Source organism: Odontesthes bonariensis, chromosome 19 (genome assembly GCF_027942865.1).
Source record: "Odontesthes bonariensis isolate fOdoBon6 chromosome 19, fOdoBon6.hap1, whole genome shotgun sequence".
Classification (NCBI taxonomy): domain Eukaryota; kingdom Metazoa; phylum Chordata; class Actinopteri; order Atheriniformes; family Atherinopsidae; genus Odontesthes; species Odontesthes bonariensis.
In genome coordinates, this window is record NC_134524.1 from 2,363,519 (window position 1) to 2,390,035 (window position 26,517).

Sequence of the window (26,517 nt, forward strand, 5' to 3'; positions counted from 1 at the left end):
ATGCCAGCTTTCTTGCGTAAGGGTTTATGGTGTGTTAAGTCCGTAGAAAGTTTTCTACTATCCAGTGTCGCGTTTTTCCGTGGTTTCTTCTCACTCACTTCCCAGTTCCACGGGAGTGAGTTAGGCAGTGCCAGTGCATGATCTGTGGGTACCACAGACGCAACAGTGTGGTTATCCATTGCTGAATTTCCTTCAGCGCCGTACTTCTCTGAAACTGTCCGCCTTGACGGTGCACGGTCCGTCTGGTCAACAGCACTTTCATTCCTGGTTGGAGGCCGGCTTCGGTTCTCTGCATTGGAAGCACTGGACTGCCTGGTGTCCCCAAGAAGGCCGCACGGCCTCTCCACTGCAACCATCCGTTTATCCAGAGATTCGGTAGCTGCGCGCAAACCTTCGCACGCGTCAACCTGCGCTTCCATAACTTTTTGCATACCAGCAATGCTACAGTTGATTTGTTGCATTTTCCCCTTCAGCACTGACACATCAATGCTAGTGAATGAGACAGGAGGCAGTTCATCCAGGAAGTGGGAGACGAATTTAGGATCTCCACATTCATTCAGTACTTTCAAGCACAATTTAACATTGTTTAGCTCCTTTTGTGCACCTTTGTGCGAGACCAACCGCTGTGTCGTCTTGGTACAGACCTCGAATAGGACTTTCTTTGAAGATTCAATCCTCTCAGACGTGAAATGATTTGTCACCAATGTGACGATTTCATCTTGGCTCAAAGTCCTCATTTTCACAACAATAAAATTCAGAAGTTCATCTTCTATTATCAGCTTTCCATCAAGAGCACGCGATAAAATTGTGATCTGACAGGCCTGATAATAGATTAAAAGTCTTAGAGATTCTTTCAGGATTATTAGTAAATATTAGATCAAATGTTATATTTGACGTATTAGTTATTCTTGTCGCTCCTTTTATAATTTGTCAAATTATACTCATCCATCAACTGTTTAATATTTTTCCTGACTTGATGTCCCAGTTGATATTAAAATCAGCGAGTAGGATGATTTCCTTCTTTGAGTTTCAGTGATTTAAGATTGTCTTAAGATGATCATAAAACACATCCTTTGCTGAGGTGGATCCACACAAATCACAGTAAAAGACATTGCAGAGCAGAGTGATGCATTTAGACCAATACACACAGCGTTAACGTCTTTAGGCCACCTTATTAGTTCATGTTGAAACTTTTCTCTGACATAGATTAATACTCCCCCACCTCGCCCTGCTTCTCTAGCCTTTCTACATACATTATATCCTGGAATGCTGGTAGCTGCTGTAGATGATGATGAATGTGTCAACCAACTTTCACATATTCCAAGTATATCAATATTAGAGTCACTTAATAAATGTTCCATTTGCTCAGTTTGTGTTTTTCCTGGTTAAAAACAGCAAAGTGTTTCCTGGTTTCATCTCCTCTCTCTGAGCTGCAGAGTTTAATGCTTAAAAAGCTGAACGTGTGCAGAACACATCAGAGCACAGTGCTGATAGCTGAGGGCACTTATAAACGCACCCTCAGCATTCACGTTTGATCTGAGATATTGAGACCTGTGTGGCTCGGTCTGTCCAGCTCCAGTTAGAATATGTTGGTTAGCGTAAGTTAGCTTAGAGAAATCTTTTGTGTGAACTTCAAAAGGATCTAAGTCTTCTTCCTCTCTGTCATTGCAGAAACGTAGAGCCCAAGAGGGATCCAGATGGCACTGCTGTAAGGACTGTGGGAAAGTTATCAAACGATCAAATCTGAGGTATCATCAGATGCTTCATACTGGAGAGAAGCCATACAGCTGTGACCAGTGTGGGGCAGCTTTCACTCAATTATCTGATCTAAAGAAACACCAACGTAGTCACTCAGGAGAGAAGCCATACAGCTGTGACCAGTGTGGGGCAGCTTTCACTCAATTATCTGATCTAAAGAAACACCAACATATTCACACAGGAGAGAAACCTTTCATCTGTGGTCAGTGTGGGGCAGCTTTCACTCGATTATATCATCTAAAGAGACACCAACTAGGTCACACAGGAGAGAAACCTTTCAGCTGTGAACAGTGTAGGGCAGCTTTCACTGAATTATCTAGTCTAAAGAGACACCAAAGTATTCACACAGGAGTGAAACCTTTCAGCTGTGGTCAGTGTGGGGCAGCTTTCACTCGACTGTCTCATCTAAAGAGACACCAACGTCGTCACACAGGAGAGAAACCTTTCAGCTGTGGTCAGTGTGGGGCAGCTTTCACTGTATTATCTAGTCTAAAGACACACCAACGTATTCACACAGGAGAGAAGCCATACAGCTGTGGTCAGTGTGGGGCATCTTTCACTCAATTATCTAATCTAAAGAAACACCAACGTCGTCACACTGCAGAGAAATGATTGGCTTAAATCAACATCAATTTTTACGGCAGATAAGCAAATATTCACCTGGGAGCAGCGACAGGAACTACCAATCAGAAGCCTTGCCTTTTTTCAGATTAAAAATCTTCTTTGTGGATTACCACCTTCTCTTGTCAGGACTTTAGTTCTGAATGTTCTGTGGGGAGCACATGTTTGCAGAACCATTGGAAGTGCATTATAATTTGTTGGGATTGCTTTAACTGGGGACGGATCTCCCGACGTTCAAGACAAACATGGCATCAATTGTGAGTTGATGGACAGAACAAAATGCAGTCTGTTTGAAAGTAGAAACATGTTTATTCTGTTATACTGAACATATTTGTTTTGTTTAAAGTTAAGATCCACAAAGTAGCTTTGCACCAGCTGTGGGTATTTCTGTAAACATCTGAAGAAGCAATATATCATTTCAGTTTGATGTGAAGTTGAGCTTTACACTCGTCTGTATTTCATTGTTCTGCATTTCATTAAAGGTCAGATGTTAACTTTTCTCATGCTTTTCATGTTCTTGCTACACAGATATTTTTGAAGAAAATGTGTGTTTGGTTACGAGGGAAAGTTGACCCTAATAACCTTCCCCAAAGACCCAGAAATCTTTAACGCAGTCTGAAAAAGGTTTGGAGTTGTTCCCTGTACTTCCCAGACAGCTCTATGATGCTGATGACTGAAGCTGAAAGTTAAGGCTGTTCCAACACTAAAAGAGCACAAGGCTCAACTTCAAGCTGTGAAACTCTTTCAAATGTCTGTTGTGTTGGAATCAGACGTGTGAACGCATTTTAGTCCAAACGTCATGGCTGCACTGAGGGAAAAGGCAGCTAAGCAGGCTAACGCTACTTTGAATTGAACCGTTTAACAGGAGAAAACTGAACTGATGTGTTTGTTGCTTCTACAACTGCTCAGTTACTCACACAATCAGGTACTGAGCAGATTTACCCAACAGACATTCTGCTGTAATCTCAGATGCTCTGTCGCGCTGCTCACGTTGTTTTAGTCCACAACTACTACTCTTCTTCTTCTTCTTCTTCTTCTTCCTCTTCTTCTTCTTCTTCTTCTGCCCCGACGGCTACACAACTTACCCAAAGCACCCAGTGGCAGAGTGTGCACACGACACCCTTATACTTTATTGGATTGTATCTACAAACTCAAATGCTGATCATTTAAACCTGCTTCAGGCTGTTTTTGTTCCTTTTTTTTTTTTTTTAGTTTAGTTTAGTTTATTCCAAGCAAAAAAAATATACAGAACAAGCGGCTAAGTACATTACAATTTTTGTACAATACACAAACTGAACTTATTCGTAGTATCTTAGAAGTACATTTATACAACTTAGATTCAAATAAGCTTGGAAAGTTCTCTGTAACAGCAGCTGATCTTTAATAATAACTAATCCTGCAGGGATATATTTTACCTTCAGGGATTAATGAGTATTGTTGAGTTGAATTCAACTGAGCTCATTTACAAAACTGATTTTGTTTGATTAATTGAAATGTTGATAAAACTTTATCATAAAATCACATTCACCTGGTTAATGATAAAGTTTCCCGTCTCATGGCCTCCCCGTCCCAACGAGATGCTGTAAGGTGTGGTTGAGGTGCAGCTTTGAGCTTTCTTTCTGAGGCAGAAACTGAAGTGTTTTACCTTCTGTCAGTGTGAGGTCCCAGCCTGGAGCCCTGAGGCGCCCCTGAGTGTGAGAGTCTCTCCCCTCGCCATCCTGGACACATGCCTAAAGTCTCTGAAGGATAGGTGGAGGCTCTAAGTTATGGGGAAATGTCTTCATTTGTAACATTCAGTCACAAAACAAAAGAAAATCCTTAAGGCTAAAATAACTTTTTTGATTATAAATCAGTGGAGGTCTGCTCGGGGCCCAAATGCTAATTACTCCCTAATAGCGGCATTCCTCATCAACTGTGACAAACGCGCATTTGTAAAGTCATTAATAAAAATGTAGGAGGATCTCCGGGTGAGAAGGAGCAGGAACAATGAGCGCACAAAGACAAAAGGTGATGGAGCAGAGCTGATGACCCTCTGATAAATCTGCCAGGAGCCGCCACTGAGATACTATGATAAAACCTGCATGCAAAGCAGAAATAAATGGCTGTAGAAGTTAAATAAATCTCCTTCTCTCAGACTGCATCTTCTGCAGCCATCAGAGCTGTTTGTGTTTAGTTCAGCTGCATATTTTCTGATAATCTGCTGTAATCTAAACTGGACTAAAGTCTCTCCCAACAAATATATACAGGATACAGTGAATTATGATTCCAACTGTTTATTTACAGCTCAGCATAAAGAACATACAATGTTCAGTAGATTTTACATGAAATGTTTATTCTTGTTTTAACACTGATGGAGCAACAAGCCTGAAAGAGATACAATTATTTTCTGAGATATAACCTCTGTCTTTTGGGTTTCATCTTTTATGTATAATGTATCATTTCTTCATTTTTCAACTGAATGAAATATGAGTAGTACACAATCTGCTTCTGCTTCTTTATCATATATTAGTGGTTATATATATATATATATATATAAAAAAAACATATGTGATGTAGGATAGGTGGGTTATTTTTTGCCAAAGACACGATATATGAAATATAATGCGCACACACACGCACGCACACACACACACACACACGTTACAGAGCAGAATATTCTATTACTGCTGAACCTACTATGAATGTTAAAATATGCTGACTCATGAGTCCCGTATCATGCCTACATGTATCACGTTTGCAGAAACAAAAATCCGGTGAAAATCAGTTTTGTATTCAGCGATTTGTGATTGATTAAATGCGCTGACGCTTCATGGCTCCAGCCAGACAGATTACACTGAGTGGAGCGGTGACCGGTCCAAGATGGCCGCCCCAGGTTACAGCCAAGTAGGCTGAAGGTTTGCTTTGGTGTCCGAGGGCTCTCAGCAGGATGGATGGACCGGAGGTGTCCCATCATGGAGGATGTGTTGGCATGAAAGGCCAGTTCTTGTGGGCAAATCAAACACCGCACCTTCAGCAGACAGAAAAGAAAGAGATAAGCCATCACTTTTTAAAATGTGTGGAATAATGGCCGTAAGCGCTTTGTTTGGGATATACGCTAAATAAACAAGTCCAAAATGAATGTATTGTCCTACATACCTTAGATTCTTAAATGTGCTGCCCCCTTATTTTAAGAAGAGAAGTATATTGGCATGCATACCCATTATAATTATATAGCTTATATTTACAGTTGAAAAACAAAAACAGGCAAACATCACACAATAGTATATTGTACAATAGTATCAGCTTATTAGAAAAGAGAAAATAAGAGAGAAAAACACAGAAAGAAAAAATAGAGAGAGAAAAGAAAAAACAGAAAAGAGAGGGAAGAAAAAGAAAAAAAAAGAAAAAAAACAGTGAGAGAAAAAAAGAGAAAAAAATGAAGAAAAAAAGAGAAAAAAATAATAAAAGAGAGAGAGAAAGAAAAAAAGACGGGAAAAGAAAAAAGAAAAGAAGAAAAAGAAAGAGAAAACAAAAAGAGAGAAAAAATAAGATAAAAAAGAGCGAGAGAGGTAAAAAAGAGCGAGAGATGAAAAAAGAGGGAACAAAAAAAAACAACAGAGCTGCTGTCCCGTTGGCTCTCAGTGTAAACCGCGATGCCATCATTCACAACACGAATAGAATCCGTAACGTGATGGAGGGCTTTGAGTTCTCCCAGGAACCTGAGAGCTTTGTTGGGTGGGGTCAGGCTTGGATTGACACAAAGACCTTGATGGAGCAGCACCAGATTGTGAACGCTCACCTCCCAGGAAAGGGAAACTGGGACACACCCGATGGGTCAGGCCTAGAGAAGGAGCTCACCTCCCAGGAAAGGGAAACTGGGACACACCCGATGGGTCAGGCCTAGAGAAGGAGCTCACCTCCCAGGAAAGGGAAACTGGGACACACCCGAGGGGTCAGGCCCAGAGAAGGAGCTCACCTCCCAGGAAAGGGAAACTGGGACACACCTGAGGGGTCAGGCCTAGAGAAGGAACTCACCTTCGAGATAGGAGGAGGAGTTCCTGGGAGGTGGCCCCGGAGCAGAACCAGTCCAGTTACTGTCCTCTTGTTCATTTACAGGAATCTCAATTAATCCATCTTTATTAAAATGTGCACGCTTTCCACCGTAAAGCTTTCCACTCTTTGCTTTGGCCTCTAAAACCTGGAGACATTTAAACTCTTTGAGCAGCTCTCACAGGACTTGAACATATGATCTCTGAGTCCCAAAGCAGTTTATTGCCCCTCTGAGCGATGCCTCCGCTGCTTTGTGCTGCTTTCTTGGCACTTTTTACCTGAGACTGATGAGCACAGACACTATCTTTTAGTCTTCCAACATGTTTTCTGTGAAGCAGCTTTGCTCATCAACTGTCTCTGCTTTGTTCAGCTGCTCGGTGTTCTGTCTCATGCTCTGTATCCCAATAAAGTCTCCGACTTGTTGGTTTCAAACTTTGAAGACTGAGAAAGAGTTGATTGGAACCTGGAAAAGGCTTGAACTCAGTCCCTATGAAAATAAAATGAAAAGAGAAAGTTTAGGATTCAACCTTTCAGTGTGTAGTTGGTGCATGTAGTTGTCTTATCCACCAGTAACCTCACATTTCCCCTGATGATCGAGGGAAGAAATGCTTTAAACTTCCTCCTCCTTTTCCTCCAGTTTCTTCCTGCTCTGCATCCTAGACGTCTCCTCTTCAGCTCATCCAGATTTGGGGTATTTTTCCAGCCATTTCTTGGGCTTTTGTGAAGCTCAGTTAGCTGCACCAATAGGTGAACAACTTTCCCGTTGCTACGGTTACGCATCATAACAGATGTGAAAAACTACCAGAGTGACCAGCAGAGGTCCTTCCAGCAGTATCAACACCAGCTCAGAAACATGTTTCAGAAGTTTCTGTTTTCACAGAGAAAATCTGAAGAAGATAGATCACAGAGAAAATCAAAAAGAATTCTGGAATAATGGTGCTGACCTGGTTCTGTTCCACCTGAACCCAAAACATTTCATCCGGAGCCAAAAGCTTCCATCCAATATGTATCATCAATCTACATTTATAAATAACTAAAGCCGACACATGAGTTTATCCTTTTATTTTTTAAACTGGAATTATATTACGGTGGAATTCTGCAGTTAAAGAAAGAGGAAAACCTCCATTTAACCAGGAATTACAGCAGATTAAATCTATAAGTTAGTGTGAATATAAATATATATGGTGAAAAACACTAACTTCATGGTGGCACTGGAGGAAACTCAGGTATTCTGCAGAAGCACAGGAGTTCATCCCCTTCAGATCATGAATATCTGACGGTGATTCCTGCTTTTAAAAGAATCAATGAGAAATCCCCAGTGAGACGACACTGCCACCAGGAGGTCAGATTGGAACATTACACTATTGTTTGGATCCAGCACTGTGTTCTTCAACAACCTTCAGTTTTACAGATCATTACGGAGGTTGAAAAAGTAAGTTTCAACCCAAAGTTTGGACTAAAATGCGTTCACACGTCTGATTCCAACACAACAGACATTTGAAAGAGTTTCACAGCTTGAAGTTGAGCCTTGTGCCCTTTTAGTGTTGGAACAGCCTTAACTTTCAGCTTCAGTCATCAGCATCATACAGCTGTCTGGGAAGTACAGGGAACAACTCCAAACCTTTTTCAGACTGCGTTAAAGATTTCTGGGTCTTTGGGGAAGATGATAAGGGTCAACTTTCCCTCGTAACCAAACACACATTTTCTTCAAAAATATCTGTGTAGCAAGAACATGAAAAGCATGAGAAAAGTTAACATCTGCCCTTTAATGAAATGCAGAACAATGAAATACAGACGAGTGTAAAGCTCGACTTCACATCAAACTGAAATGATATATTGCTTCTTCAGATGTTTACAGAAATACCCACAGCTGGTGCAAAGCTACTTTGTGGATTTTAACTTTAAACAAAAAAATATGTTCAGTATAACAGAATAAACATGTTTCTACTTTCAAACAGAATGCATTTTGTTCTGTCCATCAACTCACAATTGATGCCATGTTTGTCTTGAACATCGGGAGATCCGTCCCCAGTTAAAGCAATCCCAACAAATTATAAAGCACTTCCAATGGTTCTTCAAACATGTGCTCCCCACAGAACATTCAGAACTAAAGTCCTGACAAGAGAAGGTGGTAATCCACAAAGAAGATTTTTAATCTGAACAAAGGCAAGGCTTCTGATTGGTAGTTCCTGTTGCTGCTCCCTGGTGAATGTTTGCTTATCTGCCGTAAAAAATTGTTGTTGATTTAAGCCAATCATTTCTCTGCAGTGTGACTACGTTGGTGTCTCTTTAGATGATCTAATCTAATGAAAGCTGCCCCACACTGACCACAGCTGAAAGGTTTCTCTCCTGTGTCAATACGTTGGTGTGTCTTTAGATGAGATAATCTAGTGAAAGGTGCCCCACACTGGTCACAGCTGTATGGCTTATCTCCTGTGTGAATTATCTGATGATACCTCAGATTTGATCGCTTGATAACTTTCCCACAGTCCTTACAGCAGTGCCATCTGGATCCCTCTTGGGCTCTATGTTTCTGCAATGACAGAGAGGAAGAAGACTTAGATCCTTTTGAAGTTCACACAAAAGATTTCTCTAAGCTAACCTACGCTAACCAACGTATTCTAACTGGAGCTGGACAGACCGAGCCACACAGGTCTCAATATCTCAGATCAAACGTGAACGCTGAGGGTGCGTTTATAAGTGCCCTCAGCTATCAGCACTGTGCTCTGATGTGTTCTGCACACGTTCAGCTTTTTAAGCAGTAAACTCTTGCTTTTTGCTCTTTTACTAATTCTTTTTGTCATGATGAAACTCTGAGAAGAAACTTGAGCTACAATTAGATAGATAGATAGATAGATAGATAGATAGATAGATAGATAGATAGATAGATAGATAGATAGATAGATAGATAGATAGATACTTTGCTGTTTTTAAAAAAAAGTATCAAAGTCACCTATAAAGCCTCACAGTATTCTAAGAAAAGATACAATTTCAATAAAAACTGTCCTGTCACGTTGGCAAGGGTCCAATTAATGTACTCCAGTAAAATAGTTAGTCTACAACAAGTATTTCGCCCACAAAGACACAAAGTCTGCGGCGGCTAACTTTCAGAATTTCTGTCGGAAGCATATTTTTCCGCACATTCTTGATCATAACTTCAGTTAGCATGCATGTATTAGCCCCAACGTCATACCGAAACAGCTCTGGTCTTTTAGCTTTTGAATGACATCTTACTTGTTCCAATAGATGACTGTTTACCCTGTCTGCTGGGGCACAATGGTCAGTTACTCACTCATGCGTCAAAAGTATCTGCACCTATTGTTTTGTGTGCGGCTCGAACCAGTTTACTTTGGAGTGGCGGATTGAATGGCAAATGGCATTCTGAAAAAAACGGCATGACGCGCGATGGGTGGGATTTCTCCCATAAACAGCCACAGGTGTGCGCAAACATTTCCTGTGCAAGTAGTCGCTGATTTCAGGAGTTGCAAATTACGCATCGCTGTGTGTAATTGGAAATTCTGCAGTTATTCGTCTTCTTGTGTGTACAAAATGGCTAAACGGACTTGGAAAACTTAGTACACTATGGAGGAAGCCTTGGAGGTTTGTCTATGGCGGGACAGTGATGCTTCTAACGAGTGTGTGTCAGAGGAAGACAGTGATGTGTCGTTCATTGACTCTGAAGAAGAAGAAGCATTTTCTGACGACGGAAACGTTACTCTTGACAAGTAAGTATTATTTACATTTTATTGTTATTTTATTTAATATTATTGTACTCATAGATAGACAGTTAGCTACTTAATTGTTACCGAAGGAAATTGTGACTCAACGTTATCACTCAGCAGCATTCTTATCAGTAAAGCTTTTTTCCAAGGTCCTATCCTTGGAAAAAACTGTACAAAATATAATTTTTTGTTGTATTACAGTCATATTTGAAATGGGAATGGGTAAGACTTCAGGCTGTAGTCCCATTGTGTTTTTCAGTCTGCAGCCCTATGCTTAAGTCACTTTTAAGCAGGGCTTTGAACCAAATTTTTTTTCCAATCGGTTCGTTCCGAACAGAAACGGAATTATAACGTTTCCGGTTATGAGTTCCACCAATAAATTGACGTTCCCGAACCGGTTAGAACAAAAAAATATTATTCCCGGAACGGTTAATTTCGTTCCTGTTATGTCTTCCCATCTACACAAACAGAAAAGGTGCCACAAATGAGAAAGATAATCCGTTTAGTGTGTTACCAAGAGTAGCTAGCCATCTATGCATTAGGCAAACAGTGTTGACGCCATTTAGCCAAATATTTGCTAGTCCATCATTAACGTGGAGTCAACAAATAATATAATATATGATATAACTATCGATATTGTGCTTGGAATGAGTGTTTAAATTAACGATGGATCGTAATTTACCTCTTATTTAAGATGTGGAGACTTGATAATCCACCGCTCTCTCTCCGTTCAAGCGATACTCCGGAGTAGATTCACCCTGGGGTCATTTGAAACGTGACATCCAGCCAAGTAGCCCACCCAAAGTTTTTTCGATCTTGGCTGAACATCAGCTGAGTTACTGAGTTATCCCGAATAGCTTAGCACAAGCGCTAACGGACCCTGGCAGTATCTCCAAAATTACCACACTAAAATCACATGCCATGACACCAAACTTCTGCAGTAGTACAAATATGGTCTGTACTCACAAAACGATGCATTTGGAAGTTTGTACATAGTCAGGGCTCTAAATTAACTTTTTTCATCACCAGCCAAAATGGCTAGTAGATGTTGATCTTACCAGCCAAACGCACACTCACTAATGGGTTAAAGTGTCTAGTAAGTTGGTCTTTTCTACCAGCCAAATTGAAATTTCACCAGCATTTGGCAGGTTGGCTGGTGTTAAATTAGAGCCCTGAACATAGTCCAGGAGTTTATTATTATCAACACAAGCCTGATAGCTTCTCTGCTGCTAAAGCTGCGTCGACGTCACTTCCTTGATCTGGGAGCTTCAAAGTAAGATGAGGGTTGATCTACTACTGTAGACAACAAAGCAAGGCTGCTCAATTTCTCCATTGATATAATACATTCACAACTCTACAACATAAAAAAACATGTAGAATATAGCATATACTTTGTTGTCTACAGTAGTAGATCAACCCTCATCTTACATTGAAGCTCCCCGAAGTGAACCTCAGCAGTCATGGTAACGTGCACAGGAAAATAATAATAATTCTTTGAGGAATGAAATAAAACTGGTATTAACCGGTTACCATTATTTTTAAATAAGTGTTCCTGTTCCAGAACATAAAAAATAATAACGTTCCCGGTTTTGTTTCTGTTCCCTGTAAAATACAAAAAGTTCCCAGTTTTCGTTTTCGTTCCTTGAACCGGTTCAAAGCCCTGCTTTTAAGACACATATTTGGGAAGAAAAATTTGGCAGGTATAAAAATCCATCTCTTTCACTGTATTCAAGCTCATATAACTCTGAGACAATAGCACTTCTGACTGTTGTAGGTGACAATTCAGAGTGTTTTCTTTCAAAAGAGACCTCTGCCCTGGTTGAACAATGAAATTATAAAATGTATGAAAAATAGAGATAAAGTCTTAAGGATGACCCGTAAGGTGAAAGCAGATTCTATATTGAGGCCATAAATGGGGCAAATGGTGATTAAAAGCTAAAATGGAACAATCTAAATGAGTTATCTCCCCATCTTAGTGATCTACAGCTCCAGGTAAATGATGAGCTAGCTGACAATCTGGAGATTACTGTGAGTTATCAATAGATTTTTCATTGGCTCAGTTGAGGAACTTGGACTAAACTAAAGCTACTTTGATAGCTATCAGCTGTTTTTGGATGTCTGTCTCATCTTTAAGGTTTCCAAAGGATTAGCCCCTCCACTATTACAGGATTTCATAAAGACAGAATCCTCTAGAGTAAACCCCAGAACACTAGAGGAGACTGATGTGCAATGATGCAGGACTAAGTTTGGCCAAATGGTGGAGTCCATCAGAGGAACAGTGCTGGCACACACTGCCAACTCGTGTTAGAAACTGGGACAATTCCACCACCTTTAAAAAGAGCCTTAAACAGTGGTTGCAAACAGCCAGAGCTGCTCTCATGGGTCACCTCTCCGTCTTTTCCCTTTTGTGTACGGATTCTTAACTTTGATGTGAATCTTTCTAAAGATTTTCTGTTTGTTTGTTCTTTAGTTTTTTGTCATGGTGTATTGTCTGTATGTTTTTATGATACCTGCTTGAGGACAACGGATGAAATGTAGCAACTGTGCTAACTCCGGCATATTTACATGGATGCTTTGCTGATATGTTGTTAATGTGCAGAGTCCTAACCAAATAAATAAGAAATAAAATAAAAACCTCCTCCACACTGACCTGTGGCCCGGTGGACCCAGAGGATGAGCCGGCTCTGTTCCTGGTGGAGGGGTTCTGCTCCTGGTTCAGCTCCTGGTTCAGCTCCTGGTTCTGCTCCTGGTTCAGCTCCTGGTTCTGCTCCTGGTTCTGCTCCTGGTTCAGCTCCTGGTTCTGTTCCTGGTTCTGCTCCTGGTTCAGCTCCATTCTGGTCCGACTGATGGACTCTGCAACTGTCAGCACATACGATAAGATCCAGCTGTGGCGTGCAGCGTGTTAAGCCACACCCACTTTTCTTCTTCTCTTGATAACCTTTCTGCACAGTTTTTAACCATCCAGTCACATCCCATTAAACTCATTACTGTGCTTTTTATTTAAATCCCTGTGAACTTTAAAATGCTTCTTTTAAGACCCACTAAGGTCACAGTTCAAAATATTTGTAGCTTTTTGATCAAATTCAGAAAAAAATGTAATAATAACTCTGTAGACCGACAGCCACTGTGTGCAATATCCCATAAATCTCACCTGAGTCAGTGGAACACCATCAACTTAAATCATTTCACTACATTAAGACAATGATCCCGTTTGAGGAAAGGGTCCCAATATCATCCCAAAGACTGAGGTTCAGATTCTCTCCGTTTCTAAACCTGTTCTCATTTCCAGAACCTTTTTATCATGTGCTCAGTCCTTGTTGATTTGTGGATAACAGAAAATATTGGATATGTAAAGGAAAGTGAATAATGAAGCTTTCATGAGACCAGCCGTGGCCGCTGTATTTGGGCAGGATGGGCAGAGCCCCGCCTCCCACACCCCCAACCTTTCTTTTATAGATAAAATATAGATAATTATAAATTATAGATAAAATATTTATTTCAACTTCAATCCAGTGTGGCTGCTTAACGTTAGATCTATGGCCACTGGCCAGGGCAGATGCCTGGCTGCCCTCAGCTAAGCCCGGCCCCGCCGAACTCTCGAGCACGTTCTACCAATCAGAATCACTGTAGGCCCCTATGTAGCATAATATCATGAAACATTTAGCGCGCCTGTATAGATGCTATTGGGGCAGGTGTATGATCTGCCCTGGACATGGAAAGGACTCAAAGGGTTTAAGATATATATTACTCCGCCCATCTAGCCAGTGGGAACTTCAGTTTCGCCAAATTCCCCTACAAACTTGTTGGATAAAACGGATAACTATGTCGGATTTGATGAAGGATATTGGCAGTTTAATCCGGATTCACGTTTGTGGTAGGTAAAGATTTTACTTTATAGTTGCTATCTTGCAAAGTTTAAGTGATTGTGAACGAAGTCTTTGCAAAATGGGAAACTGGGAGTGATTTCATGAAATATCTTAGCTTGATGAGCAAAGCAATGTTGAGACAGTAAACAATGTGTTGACAGCTTCGTACATGTACAGTAGGTTACTTGTCTGCTAGCTTAGGTTGGAGCACTGTCGGTGTGTGTGACATGAAGCATTTTTCGGAAAAGGCAAAAAAACACAAGTCCAGCAAGGCGCATCTGAATTGTGCCATGAAATTAGTCATGCTAGGCAATGCTTTGCGACAAGTTTCCCTCTAATTGAAACGTAGGTATATATATATATATATATATATATATATATATATATATATATATATATATATATATATACGTATAGTCTAGGTAAATAAGACAAATACACAAACTGAAAAATTAGCTTAAATAAATGGCATCTATTTATCTTTCTGTCTGTTTGTCGTGAAAGTCGAATGCAACGAAGTTTGTCTGAGCCAATCAAAACTTTTTTAAATTTTCTTTTATTAAAGATTTTTAACAAAGTGTACAGAAACATGTGGCATGTATACACAAAGGTAAATCGGGGTGTACATGTGCAAGGCACACATAAGGTTATAAGATGAAAGAAAAAACGAGCCAACCACAACTGTCCGACGTACAGCCAATCACAATGTACTCCCGTTCCAGCGTTCAGCCATATTGTGTGACGTGTTCAGCAGACGACGGCCCCCGAGCCGATCTGGAAGCCGAGCCGATCTGGAACCTCCACCGGTTCAGTCTCTCAGAAGGTACATGTTCCAGATTCGGGGCAGAAAGAGGCATCAGGCAGGGTTGCAGCATTTCACCTCTTTTATTTATTGTAGCCACTGAACTACTAGCTATTACTGTTTTAAATTCAAATATTGAAGGGTTAGACATAAACAACCACAAATTGATTATAAGTCAGCTTGCTGATGATACAACTATCTTTCTAAGAAATAAGGATCAAATTCCATTAACCTTAGAAACAATAAAGATTTTTTCTCAGGACTCAGGTTTGCACCTGAATCTGGACAAATGTGAACTCATGAGTATCCATGACTGTTCTGATTCTTCGTTGTATGATATGCCTGTCAAAAGGGAGACCAGATATCTAGGGATTTGGATAACTAAATGTGAAGAAGTTAGTGAAAAAAAGAATATGCAAAATAGCCAATTATTAAAAATAACTTTAAATAATTGGCTACAAAGAGACTTAACGCTATTCGGCAGAACCATGTTAACCAAGGTTGAATCATTATCCAGATGAATTTATCCAGCATACTCCCTCGCCATCCCACCTAGAATTATAAAAGAAATCAATAGAATAAACTGTCATTTCATATGGAAAAATAAGCATCACTACATCAAAAATGGAGATTTGATAAAGGATTATGAGGATGGTGGTTTAAAAGCAATTGATTTTGAAATTATGAATGGTATACTGAAGATCAGATGGCTTCGTTCTTTCTTAAGAAATGATGATGAGATATGGTTCTCGCTACCTTCTCTTGTTTTTAACAAAGTTGGAGGTATTGATTTTATATTAGTAAGTGATTTTGAAATTTCAAAACTGCCCATAAAACTATCCAAATTTCATCAACAGCTTTTGTTGAATTGGAAACTGATGTTCAAGCATAATTTCAGCCCTCATAATGTACCATTGTGGAATAATCGGGTAATATTGAGTGGAAGGAAGTCTGTGTTTATGGAAGACTGGATGACTGAACAAATTTGTTCTGTTAGACAAATAATGGATGATAATGGAAACATAGTTGAATTGAATGATTTTAATGCTTAAAATAGCATGAGTTGTTCCAGTGAGACTTATAGGAAAGTCATACAGAATATCCCACAAGTCCTTATCCAATCAGTAAAGAACAATATCTTGAACATTCCAACTCCAAGTTTACATCAAATAAAGTTAGATGATTTGGACCTAGTGTTACGGTCCCTGACCTCCAGGGGGGGAGCTCTCTTCATGAGACACCCTTCTTACCTCTTCCTGTGTTTCAGGCCTACCTTGCTGCCACAGGTGATTGGTATTACAGCTCGTCAGCTGCTCCATAAAGAGCTTCACTCAACATGTGCCAAGCCGCCCTTTTCCTCTGGGCCTTGATCTGGTGATCGTGTTTTGAGAAGGTGTACAGTGTTGGTATTTACTTTAGGTCACTGACGACTAATTTTGTGTTTTGTTTTCACAGTGGAAGCTGGTAGGGGTTCTCTGCCTTTATTAATGATGGCAAAACGAGGCTTCATGAACCAATGAGGCGTTCCAGCCCAAAGGTTCGCCAAAAGGTTCATTACCCGAAGCCTCATTGAAACGGTCTCTCTAGTGACACCTGCTGTGCAAAAGGAATATATGACAGACTAAATTAACCCTGAGTTAGAGCATCCTGCAATATAAAATAAACAATTGTTGTCACTGTGTCTCAATGAAAATAAATGTGTGAAAACTGCATATATGGAAGTATTATTGAGTGCTATGGTTTTGATCACTCAAATGAAATATATCAATGATGTACACTGACTACAGTGCTTATGGAACTGGGAGTGGGAAAGTGCTTATGGGACCGGGAGTCAGGAATAAACTGCAACCAAGCAGCATGGGTAACAAGACAAATATAAGTTATTGGTTTTTATTTAAAGAAATGTGTGTCAATAACGTTGCGGTTTAATATGCCCAGAAGAAAAAAGAGCGACAACAACTACCGATAACTGTTCTTCTCTCGAAAAAACACACCTGCACCGCGGGCTTTAGAAGAAAAAAACGCTGAGTCAGGATGCAGCGGCTCAGTCAGAAGAGCAGTGAAATACACGAGTCACTATTTGTCCTACTGTACTTTGTATTTTTTTTCATAATCATTTTTCATTTTCTCCCGTTCTAATCCAATGACTCGGGTCGCGGTGCTGATCTCCGCAATTTGAAGCCTTCAGTTCGTATTGATGATTAAAATTATTATTTTACAGTACAGTAGTTATTTGTAAAAAAATAAAGGTTACTACTTCACGGATTTCGCCTATCACGGGTTCTTTTTGGAACGTAACCCCCACGAAAAACGAGGGTTCATATCCTATATAACTATTCTAACACTATTCTAACCTAATTACGATATACCGGTATTCTAATGCAGTATAATAATAATAATAATAATAATAATAATAATAATAGATGATATAACTGAACTTAACCACTAACTCTGATACAACCAACGCACACGCTACCTCTCGCCAATACCAAACGCCAACTCAAAACCCTCGAAGTGCCGCAAGGTTCAAACCCTTTTTATGCGATAGTGACGCTCAAAATGAGTCAGTGACGTGTACACTGAATCCGAGGCCTCGTTTGTCATCAGTCACGTGATTTTTATGGAAACGATACAAGCCTCGAACCAACGCTTCATCTGGCTCGCCCCTTTTTGCTCGACACATGCTCCGAGGCCTCGCTTCAAACGCCACATCACTAGCCTTTATTTTTGTTCTCACTCTTTTCTCCTGTTTTTTGGTCAGGCAGGGAGTTTAGCCCTTGTAATTTTAAGTTGACTCTTAGCCAGAGATCTTTTCTTTTCATAATTAGAGGGGATGTTTTGTTTGTTGTTTTGGCCTCGGAGACCCTGAAGAGTAAAAGCTTCACTGTGATTTTGGATGATCTTTTGTTATGTTACCTTTTCACAATTGTAAATAAATTATACTTTCTCTATGGATATTAACTGACTGAGGTATTACTTATTTTGTTTGTGTTACACCCAGTGCCATGACTTATTATAATTAAGAGGGTTGTAACACCTAGTAAGTGAAAAATGTAACAATACATTTTTAAGACAGTATTCAGTAAACACCTTATATCCAGGTATAGCAAGAAGCTCATTCATTCTTAGGGATTATAACAGATGTGAAAAATCAACTATTGGGACAAAATACTTAAAATTCCCCCAAAATGTAAAGAAGTTAATTTAAAAAATATAAACAGCATCTATCCCTAAAATGATTTTTTAAAAAGAAGATTTCATTTTGTTGTAGAAAACTGTTGTAAATGCAAAACAAAGTTCCATGAACACGGATTTCTGTTTTTTTTTCAAAACATCCAAGTAGGCGTATTCCTCAAAGATAAAAAAAAAACAGAGTTCTTGATAAATAACCTCATCATCATCACTAAATATTACATTCACAAGTGTCGATATGCCAAATCCCCACCTTCATGGCTTACATTAAAAAATGATATATCCTTGTTACAAAAATGTCTGAAACGTATAAATAATCCCAATGCAGATAAATGATACTCACTCATAGAAAACCTTAACCTGTCCTAACCCCCCTGTAACTGTTCAGAATGGACCTTTTCTTTTCTCCTCCTTTTTTTTTATTATTTATTATCCCTTTTTTATCTTGTGCATTTAAGATCCTTCAATTTTATTTTCTATATGTGGAGGTGTGAATATGTAAAGTTAAAAAAAAACCTGTTTACTTTTGAGTAAGTCATTGTTTTGTCTATGTGACATGTCTGAATAAAAAAAAAATTACAAACCGGTTGAGAGGTCTCTCATCCAGAGCTAAATACAGAGTTGCGACACGCTTTGATGTCGCCGTAAGGGCCGTCACGTGGCCCATGTGAGCCTCCGTAGCTCCAGACGTCACAGCGCTGTCAGTCAGCTTGAACGGGTCTTAGCAGGACGGAGCACAAAAACTACAACTTTAACTTTTACCATGCAATTTGCGGTAAATATTGACCCATAAAGTGCATTGATCGCTTCACTGAGGATGTATTTTATCAACGTTTTTCTTCTTTGGAGCGGCAGAGCCACATTTCTCAGCGCTTTAAATGGTAGAGGGTGCCCCTACCTCGTCCTCCTTCATACTGAATCATGCCAGCGGTCCAGCTTACCTTCAGATCTACATCCTCCAACAGAGCATGATATCACTGTCTGTTCCTCCTGTTGTCCCAAACACTCCATCTGTAGAAGATGTCCTTCAGTCTGTCTGTTCTCTCTGGTGTCAGGTGGAAAATGAGCTGAATGGCAAAGCTGGGCTGAAGAACTGATTTTAAAGAAGCTTTAAATGACTTGGAGGGAAATATGTGGCTGTAGATGCTTTGACTGATGAGCCGGGATCACTTCTTCTTTTCTGTAGAAGACCTAATTATTCTGTAGATCTCATGTGAGCCATGAAGCAACTCTGCTGGAGTTGGGTTAGATGGTCATGTTGATCATTTCCATCAATCACCAGTGAGTGGGATCAGGTCTGAATCACTGAAAACTCACTTTCAGGAACACAACTCTTTGTCATTCTTAGTCTCCTCCATAAAAGTAGATTTTTACATCTTCAGCTTCTTGGTAGTTCCCAGAACAACCATCTTCCAGCATGTCCCACCCTCTGACTTTATCACCCGCAGCCATGTTAGTAAGATGGAAATGTCTCTTCTGCCAGAACATCATCTGCTTCTTAGATCAAACTGCATCTCACAGATTCCACTTATTCAGCTCCTCTTAGTCACAGCACCTTCTGCTGGATTGTAGGGGAACTACAGCAGACTGACATTTATTGGAATCTTAGCAGTGTGGTGTGAGGACAGGATGGTGGAACTACATATTTATTGTTCTCACTGTTTTCCCCACAGATTCTTAGTGGGAGACTTATGACACCATCTTCAGCTGAAGCCTCTTGGTCTCATCCTGTTCCCTCTTTGTTCCCAAGATACTTTCATCAGTCAGATTAACCTTCAGTTAGTGCATCATTTAAGTCCAACAGAATCATGTCAGCATCACTATAGGGTATCATGGATATATTTATTTATCATATCTTCAAAGGAATTAAATATAAACTCCATTAGTGTATATATATATATATATATATATATATATATATATATATATATAGATAGATAGATAGATAGATAGATAGATAGATAGATAGATAGATAAATATATAGATTTTCATTTCTTCTGAGATATGTAGATATAGATGTATTTTTTTCTGATAAATAGTTTCTGTCTATTGTGTTTTATCTTATATGTATAATGTATTATTTCTTCATTTCTCGACTTAATCACACACAGAATAACATGTTGATTATGTTGATATTTCTACAGTCAGCTCAACACTACAGATATCTGTACAATGTTTTGTATGCCATGCTTTTTGTTCATTTACATAGAACAATACATTTTACTGAAAAAAAACCCTCCTAAACCGGTCACATGGTACGGCCGGTTCGAAAGGCCTCTGACGTCACCACATAGTCATCGACACGCGCCTCGGTACGAGCTTCACAAAATACATCCGAAGTTACTGGACACGCGCTTCAGAGTCAAGACCCTGTTGGAAACATCACTACAGACAAATACGCACATTGAGAAACGGCCCATTACCCGACACACACTGCGAAGCCTCGGCTCATCTCGGCTCATCTCGGCTCATCTCGGAACATCTGGTAGCATAGCAACAGAAAGCTGCATGCAGGTGAGTCCAGAAAAGAATGAATTTAGCGGTCAGACGTTAGCAGAAATGTCTTCAAAGTGCTCTGTGTCATTGGTTTGATTCCTGCTGCTGGACACGGGCAGTCAGAACATGCAGCAGAGAGTAAAAAGTTCAGATAACCTGGCTGCTATTCACTGTTAGCCCGGCCTGCTAACGCTAAAGCTAATGCTAACCGTTAAAGCGTTAAACCATCCCAGAAACACAACCTCAGCTATAGATTTCAATAAGCCGGCCAGATGGCCAAATAAAATGGAGCTTTATCCTTTTAGCTGTGTGTGAAACATACTTCTGGGCCCTTTTCTTCCTCTTTTCTAACCTTTTGGGGCACTTTTTGACCATCCTGTCACATTTCCCACTAAAGCTGCAGTTTTCTTAACTTCTTTCTGTAGTTTTGCTGAAATCTTTTGTGATTTAAAAAGTTTGATGATCAATGTCAAATGTAGAATGGTTCTTTCCAGACTTATCTGAGCATCATTTGGCTTTTTGATAGAAGTGTGCAGCCAAAACATGTGATTTGATGTGTTTAACGTACACAATATGCCATATTTCATGATTAGATGTTAAAATGGGACTTAATTCTGCTCAATATAAATCCTTTAATGACATGAAGAGTTTAAGTTGTGTGAAGAGGAGTCATAGCATTATTATAAAGACTTGTGGGTGATCCAGGAAAGTATCACAGGAGCAGTAGAAATCCAGTTCTCCTCAGTATCAGTGTGTGATTTCTCAGATTTACACTCAGAAGCCCATTAAAAGACAGTCTGACTGTCCTCTTCAGAAGTGTCTCATGAAAGCTTCATTATTCACTTTCCTTTACATATCCAATATTTTCTGTTATCCACGAACCAACAAGGACTGAGCACATGATAAAAAGGTTCTGGAAATGAGAACAGGTTTAGAAACGGAGAGAATCTGAACCTCAGTCTTTGGGATGATATTGGAACTAGGGTTGCCAACCGTCCCTTGAAAAACGGAATCGTCCCGTATTTAGAAACAACAGCACCTGTCCCGTATTGAGCTGAAAGGGACGCACTTTGTCCCGTATTACTGTGAGAGTCTAAAAATAGTCAGTATCATGCCAATGGAAATGAATAACGGGGCTTTATATGAAAATGTACGGTAAACTTGTTCCCAGACCCTGTCCTGCTCTGTGACCAATGAGCTGACAGCATATTCACACCCGAGAATACGCTGTCAGCTCATTGGTCGAGGAGAGAATGTTGCTCGCGGAGAAGATGGCGGAAGACAACAAGGCAGCAGCATGGGCGACAGTAAGCAGACACAGCTTTAAGCAGTGGTGAACAAAGTACTCAACTCCAGTACTTGAGTTAAAGTACTGATACTCATGGTCAAATCTTACTCAACTACAAGTTCAAAATTTTACTCAAGTTAAAATACTGAAGAACTTACTTTTAAAAATACTTAAGTATTCAAAAGTACAAAGTACGTTTTCTAATATCAGTACATTGCTGTATTGTTTTCTGAATGCTTTTACAGAACCATGTAACTCTCTGAAACCACTTAATGTAGACTTTTAGCACCACTCTGCTACAAAATAACAAACTACCGGGCAGCTCTGAGCTAACAGTGCAATAGTAGCGTTCATTCATTCATTGGTCTTAAAGTTTCAGTGAAATAAAGACAGATAATGCCTTATTTAGAGGCTGTATTGTCTCTGCCCTGTTATATGGAAATAAGCCGATCTCCAGTGATCTAAATATCTTCCGAAGGACGCCGACTTTCACCAAACTGTCATCGGTGAGTAGATGTAGGTATTTTATGCCAGAAATAAGGTCCAGGTTTTATATATGTATGTATGTGTATGTATATATACATATATATATATATATATATATATATATATATATATATATATATATATATATATATATATATGTGTATATATACACATATATATATACATATGTGTGTATATATATATATGTGTATATATACATATATATATATATATGAAGAGTTTGGTTCCAAAACGCGATAAACGCCGTTTAAAAAAAAATCGAGTTTGAGCCAGAATCAGGATGGTATGTGACCACTCTTGAAAAGGCAACATTCAATTTTCATCAAAACGCCACATCCGCCGTGTAATACTGCCCTGCTTTCTCTCTTTCCTTCCAAAATGCAACAAACGCCAATCCTGATTTCCCCCAGAACGCCACATCTCCACTCACCCAATCACAGTGCAACATTCCACGAGATATGGAACGTAAACATCATAGCACGCGACCGGGCGGTTTTAACAGGTCGCGTGCGCCCGGCATTTCTTGTTTCCTACTTTGAGAGTGACAAACGATAGCCTAGATATAATTTAACAAAGTGCGCGAAAATGAACGGATTCGATGGTATAGATGAGCCTGTCCGTTTAGCAGTTGTTGGGAAAAAGAGAAAGCCATCCAAAGAGTGTCATGTACGTGAGAAGGTGAAGAAGATGAGGCATTCAGGAGGTGGAAAAATGCCAGCTGTCATCTGCCGTCACAGTCAAACTTCTCGTCTCTGTCAAGCTGAGCGATTAACCGAAAGAGATCTACAGAAAAATTTCAAGTGTTTTTACAAATATGAGACTAAGGTCGAGCAGGATCAGGGATTATTACACCTGATCACGGTCAAAAACGTGCAGCGGAGACGGAAGAAAGTGGAGGACACAGACAGGCAAAAGGAGAGGGAGGTCACGAACGAGTACCACTTACTTGGGGAAAATCATCCATCAAAGATTCCCGTCTGCAAAGCCACCTTTTGCAGCGTATTGGGTGAGTAAAATGTGATTTTACTTCCGTAGAATCCAACATGTTACCCTCTTTATTTACTATTCTGTGCCCACTTTGCGAGCTGTATGCGGCTGTGTTTTGATTCAGCGGTAACGCCCCTTTCTATCAGAATAGTGTTACCTATAAATAACTAGTGTTCCCCCATTTATAGTCGACATGACTAAACACCCATCATATTTAAAGTATTGTTGGTAGGCTACATGGGTCTTACAGCTAGGGGAAAGCCAATTTAACCCATTTTGACCGGGAGACGCATCTGGGTGTCTTTTTTCATGCCGCATCTTGGCTACTATTAACACCGCTTAACGTGACGTTCATGCGATTTTCAACGATGGTGTTGTCTGATGCCTGAAATGCAGATTGGGGACATACATGGGTAGGACTATGCACCTTCAGGTCAAAATGGGTTAAGCATGATATTTGTTTTGGTTTGTTTTGGTGGCTTTTCAATCGGCCAATCATGTTAGTAGAGGCGGGGTTATCCTATCTCGCGTGTGTGCAGAGCCCTCTGCCACCCATTAGCTTCTTGGTCAGGAAATGTGAAAAAGACACCAGATGCTTGAAACTAATATCCTATCAGAGAAGTTAACCAAAACAAAATGCAACTAAGATTAACAAGAATACACTTTTATGTAAAAGTGTACTGCATATCGTTTATCCACCAAGGCACAAGTGAAAGGGCACCTCTACTTTTGTGGAGTTTCTTCATCAGCTCTTCTGCTCCATCATATACAGTGTCTCACAGCCTACATACAGTGGGCCTGTGTTAGATGCCACTTACTGTAAATGTTTTATGGACTTGCATAAACATTTGAATATGTCTTTGAATGCATAATACCACTACTGTATAGATTAAAGTATTATTATTATTTTGTCTTAAGTGTATTATCTGAGAAGCATATTCATTACAGTACATTAATTACCAATTACTAATTAATTTATGTGCTTTGTTGTTGTATTTGGTAAATACGCATTCAAATGTCATTATCTTATCTTGCAGGTATCAGCAAAGACCGTGTGTCTCGAGTGGCTAGGTACTACGCCGTCAATGCTACAGCCAGACCAGAACAGAGAGGTGGTGCACGGAAAGTGGATGAGTTTGAGGCCAAGAAACAGCTGGTAAAGGACCACATTCAAACTTTCACATGTCGGGCCAGGCATCATGGGAGAAGGGGAGCTCCTGGTCGCAAGTATCTACCCAGTGACCTCAGCGTGAAAAAAATGCACAAGCTCTTTGATCAACAAAACCATGATCTACTCAGCTACTCCCTGTATTACTCTGTTTTCCGTCACAGCTTCAACCTAGCGTTCGGCCATCCAGCTACCGATGCGTGTTCATCATGTGCACAGTTTCATTTCAGAGTTAAAGACCCCAGCTTAGGTGAGGATGAAAAGCGCAGAGAGACCGCAATGTACATTTTGCATAGAAGGAGAGCACGAGTCTTCTATGATATGCTGGGAAAGGTGGAGCATGATGCTGTGACGGTGTGCTTTGACATGATGCAGAATTTAGTGCTCCCTAGAACCCCTATCGGTCAGGCATACTACTCACGCCAGCTATACATGTATGTCTTTGGTGTTGTTCTCCATCATGGTAAGGGCAGTAGGCAAGCCACAGATGACGTCCATCTGTACACATGGATGGAGCATGAAAACACAAAGGGGAGTAATATGACAGCTTCTGCCCTTGACCACTGCCTACGCCACGAGCTGAGAGATGCACTTCACAGCACTCAAAAGCTCCGCCTCTTCAGCGATTCCTGTTTTGGTCAGAACAAGAACATGAACATCCTGAGCATGCTGTTTGCTGTTCTTAAACAAGAATTCCCACAGATCACCGCAGAGTATGCCTTCCCCATCAGGGGGCACAGTTTCCTGCCGGTGGATCGTGTTTTTGGGAGAATTGAGCAGCAGGTCCGCAAGCAGGAGACAACTCTTATGCCGGAGGAGTACTACGACATCATGAGAAATCACGGGCGTGTCCGTATCTACGGGCAGCACTGGCAGGCCTTTGATTTCAAAAAGGAAACGCAGTGTTTTGTGAAGGCCCAAAAGTCCTTCAAGCTGAGCGAGGCTAGAATGCTCCAGTTGCAGAATGACAAAGTCGGCTTCAAGCCTGTGTACAGCAGTGACTACTGCTACCACTCAGTTTTGAAGAGAGGGAAGACATGGGCCAGCTTCAGACCAAGTCTTCTACCGAGACAAAGCACTGTGAAGGACGCTAAAAAAAGAGACGTGTTACGCTTGCTTTCGGAAATGGGTGCCAGTGACCATGTGCAGGCCTTCTATCATGATGCACTTCTATCACATGTTGCTGATGGGCAAGGTAGTGAGAGTGATGAGTAGTTGCCTTTTGCCACACACACACACACACACACACACACACACACAGACTACAATAAACACTATACTACACTACAGTACAGTACAATACACATTACATTACACTACACCACATTACACCACATTACACTACACTACAATACACATTACATTACACTACACCACATTACATGAATGTAACGTGATTTTTGGGATTTTATTGTCTTGAAAATTTGCGCTTTTTCTAAATGTTTTGAATTTTGTGTTTTTAGGCCCAATGGTCAAACTATTATTCAGATGTACAATTTACTGTTATTTATTATTGTATTTTGCATTGCACAGTAAAAAAAAAAATGTTAGTGATCAGTGTGTCACTTCAGCACTGGTGCTCTCTGAAATGTTCATGGTGTGTGTTTACAGTGGACGTGGTCATGTGCACACACTTCCACATTCTCACCCCACCCCTTCACACACACACACACACACTACACTACACTAAATTACACTACACTGCAATACACCCTACACTACACTACGTGAATGTAACATGTGATTTTGGGAATTTTATAGTCTTAATGTCTTGTTCGTTAATTAAAAATTTTGCACTTTTTCGAAAATAAATGTTTTGAAATTTGTGTTTTTAGGCCCAATGGTCACACTATTATATTAAGATGTACAATTTACTGTTATTTATTATTGTATTTTGCACATTTTCAGTCAAAAAAATAAAAATTCTGTTGATGCCAAAGGATATAAGACATTTGGGGAAAAAACATGGCATGGATTTATTGCGTTTTGCGAAAAAACAAATTGTTTTTTAAAAGAAAATCTTTAAATATTAAAATCTTGATTTTATTTGTTTGTGATATTTTAACCTTAGTATGGTATT

General features: G+C 40.0%; 2 protein-coding genes across 2 annotated transcripts in view; both read left to right on the forward strand.

Annotated features, from left to right (window-relative positions):
- Window positions 1-26,517, forward strand: part of LOC142369460 (uncharacterized) — a 37,543-nt gene continuing 11,026 nt past the window's right edge. The window contains exons 1-3 of the mRNA XM_075451813.1: window positions 1-16; window positions 254-375; window positions 1,918-2,345. Coding sequence (XP_075307928.1) covers window positions 1-16; window positions 254-375; window positions 1,918-2,345 — 566 coding nt within the window. The remainder of the gene's footprint in view (window positions 17-253; window positions 376-1,917; window positions 2,346-26,517) is intronic.
- Window positions 22,513-26,092, forward strand: LOC142368941 (uncharacterized). Its single transcript, XM_075451158.1, has 2 exons — window positions 22,513-23,288; window positions 24,307-26,092. Exons 1-2 carry the CDS (start codon window positions 22,868-22,870, stop codon window positions 25,650-25,652), a joined length of 1,767 nt encoding a protein of 588 aa, XP_075307273.1. The 5' UTR covers window positions 22,513-22,867; the 3' UTR covers window positions 25,653-26,092.

What these genes read in the sequence shown, in the direction of transcription:
- LOC142368941 (XM_075451158.1), top strand. Translation starts at nt 22,868, where the DNA reads ATGAACGGATTCGATGGTATAGATGAGCCTGTCCGTTTAGCAGTTGTT. An exon ending in CACCTTTTGCAGCGTATTGG is followed by an intron (nt 23,289 to 24,306) that starts GTGAGTAAAATG and finishes CTTATCTTGCAG; the next exon opens with GTATCAGCAAAGACCGTGTG.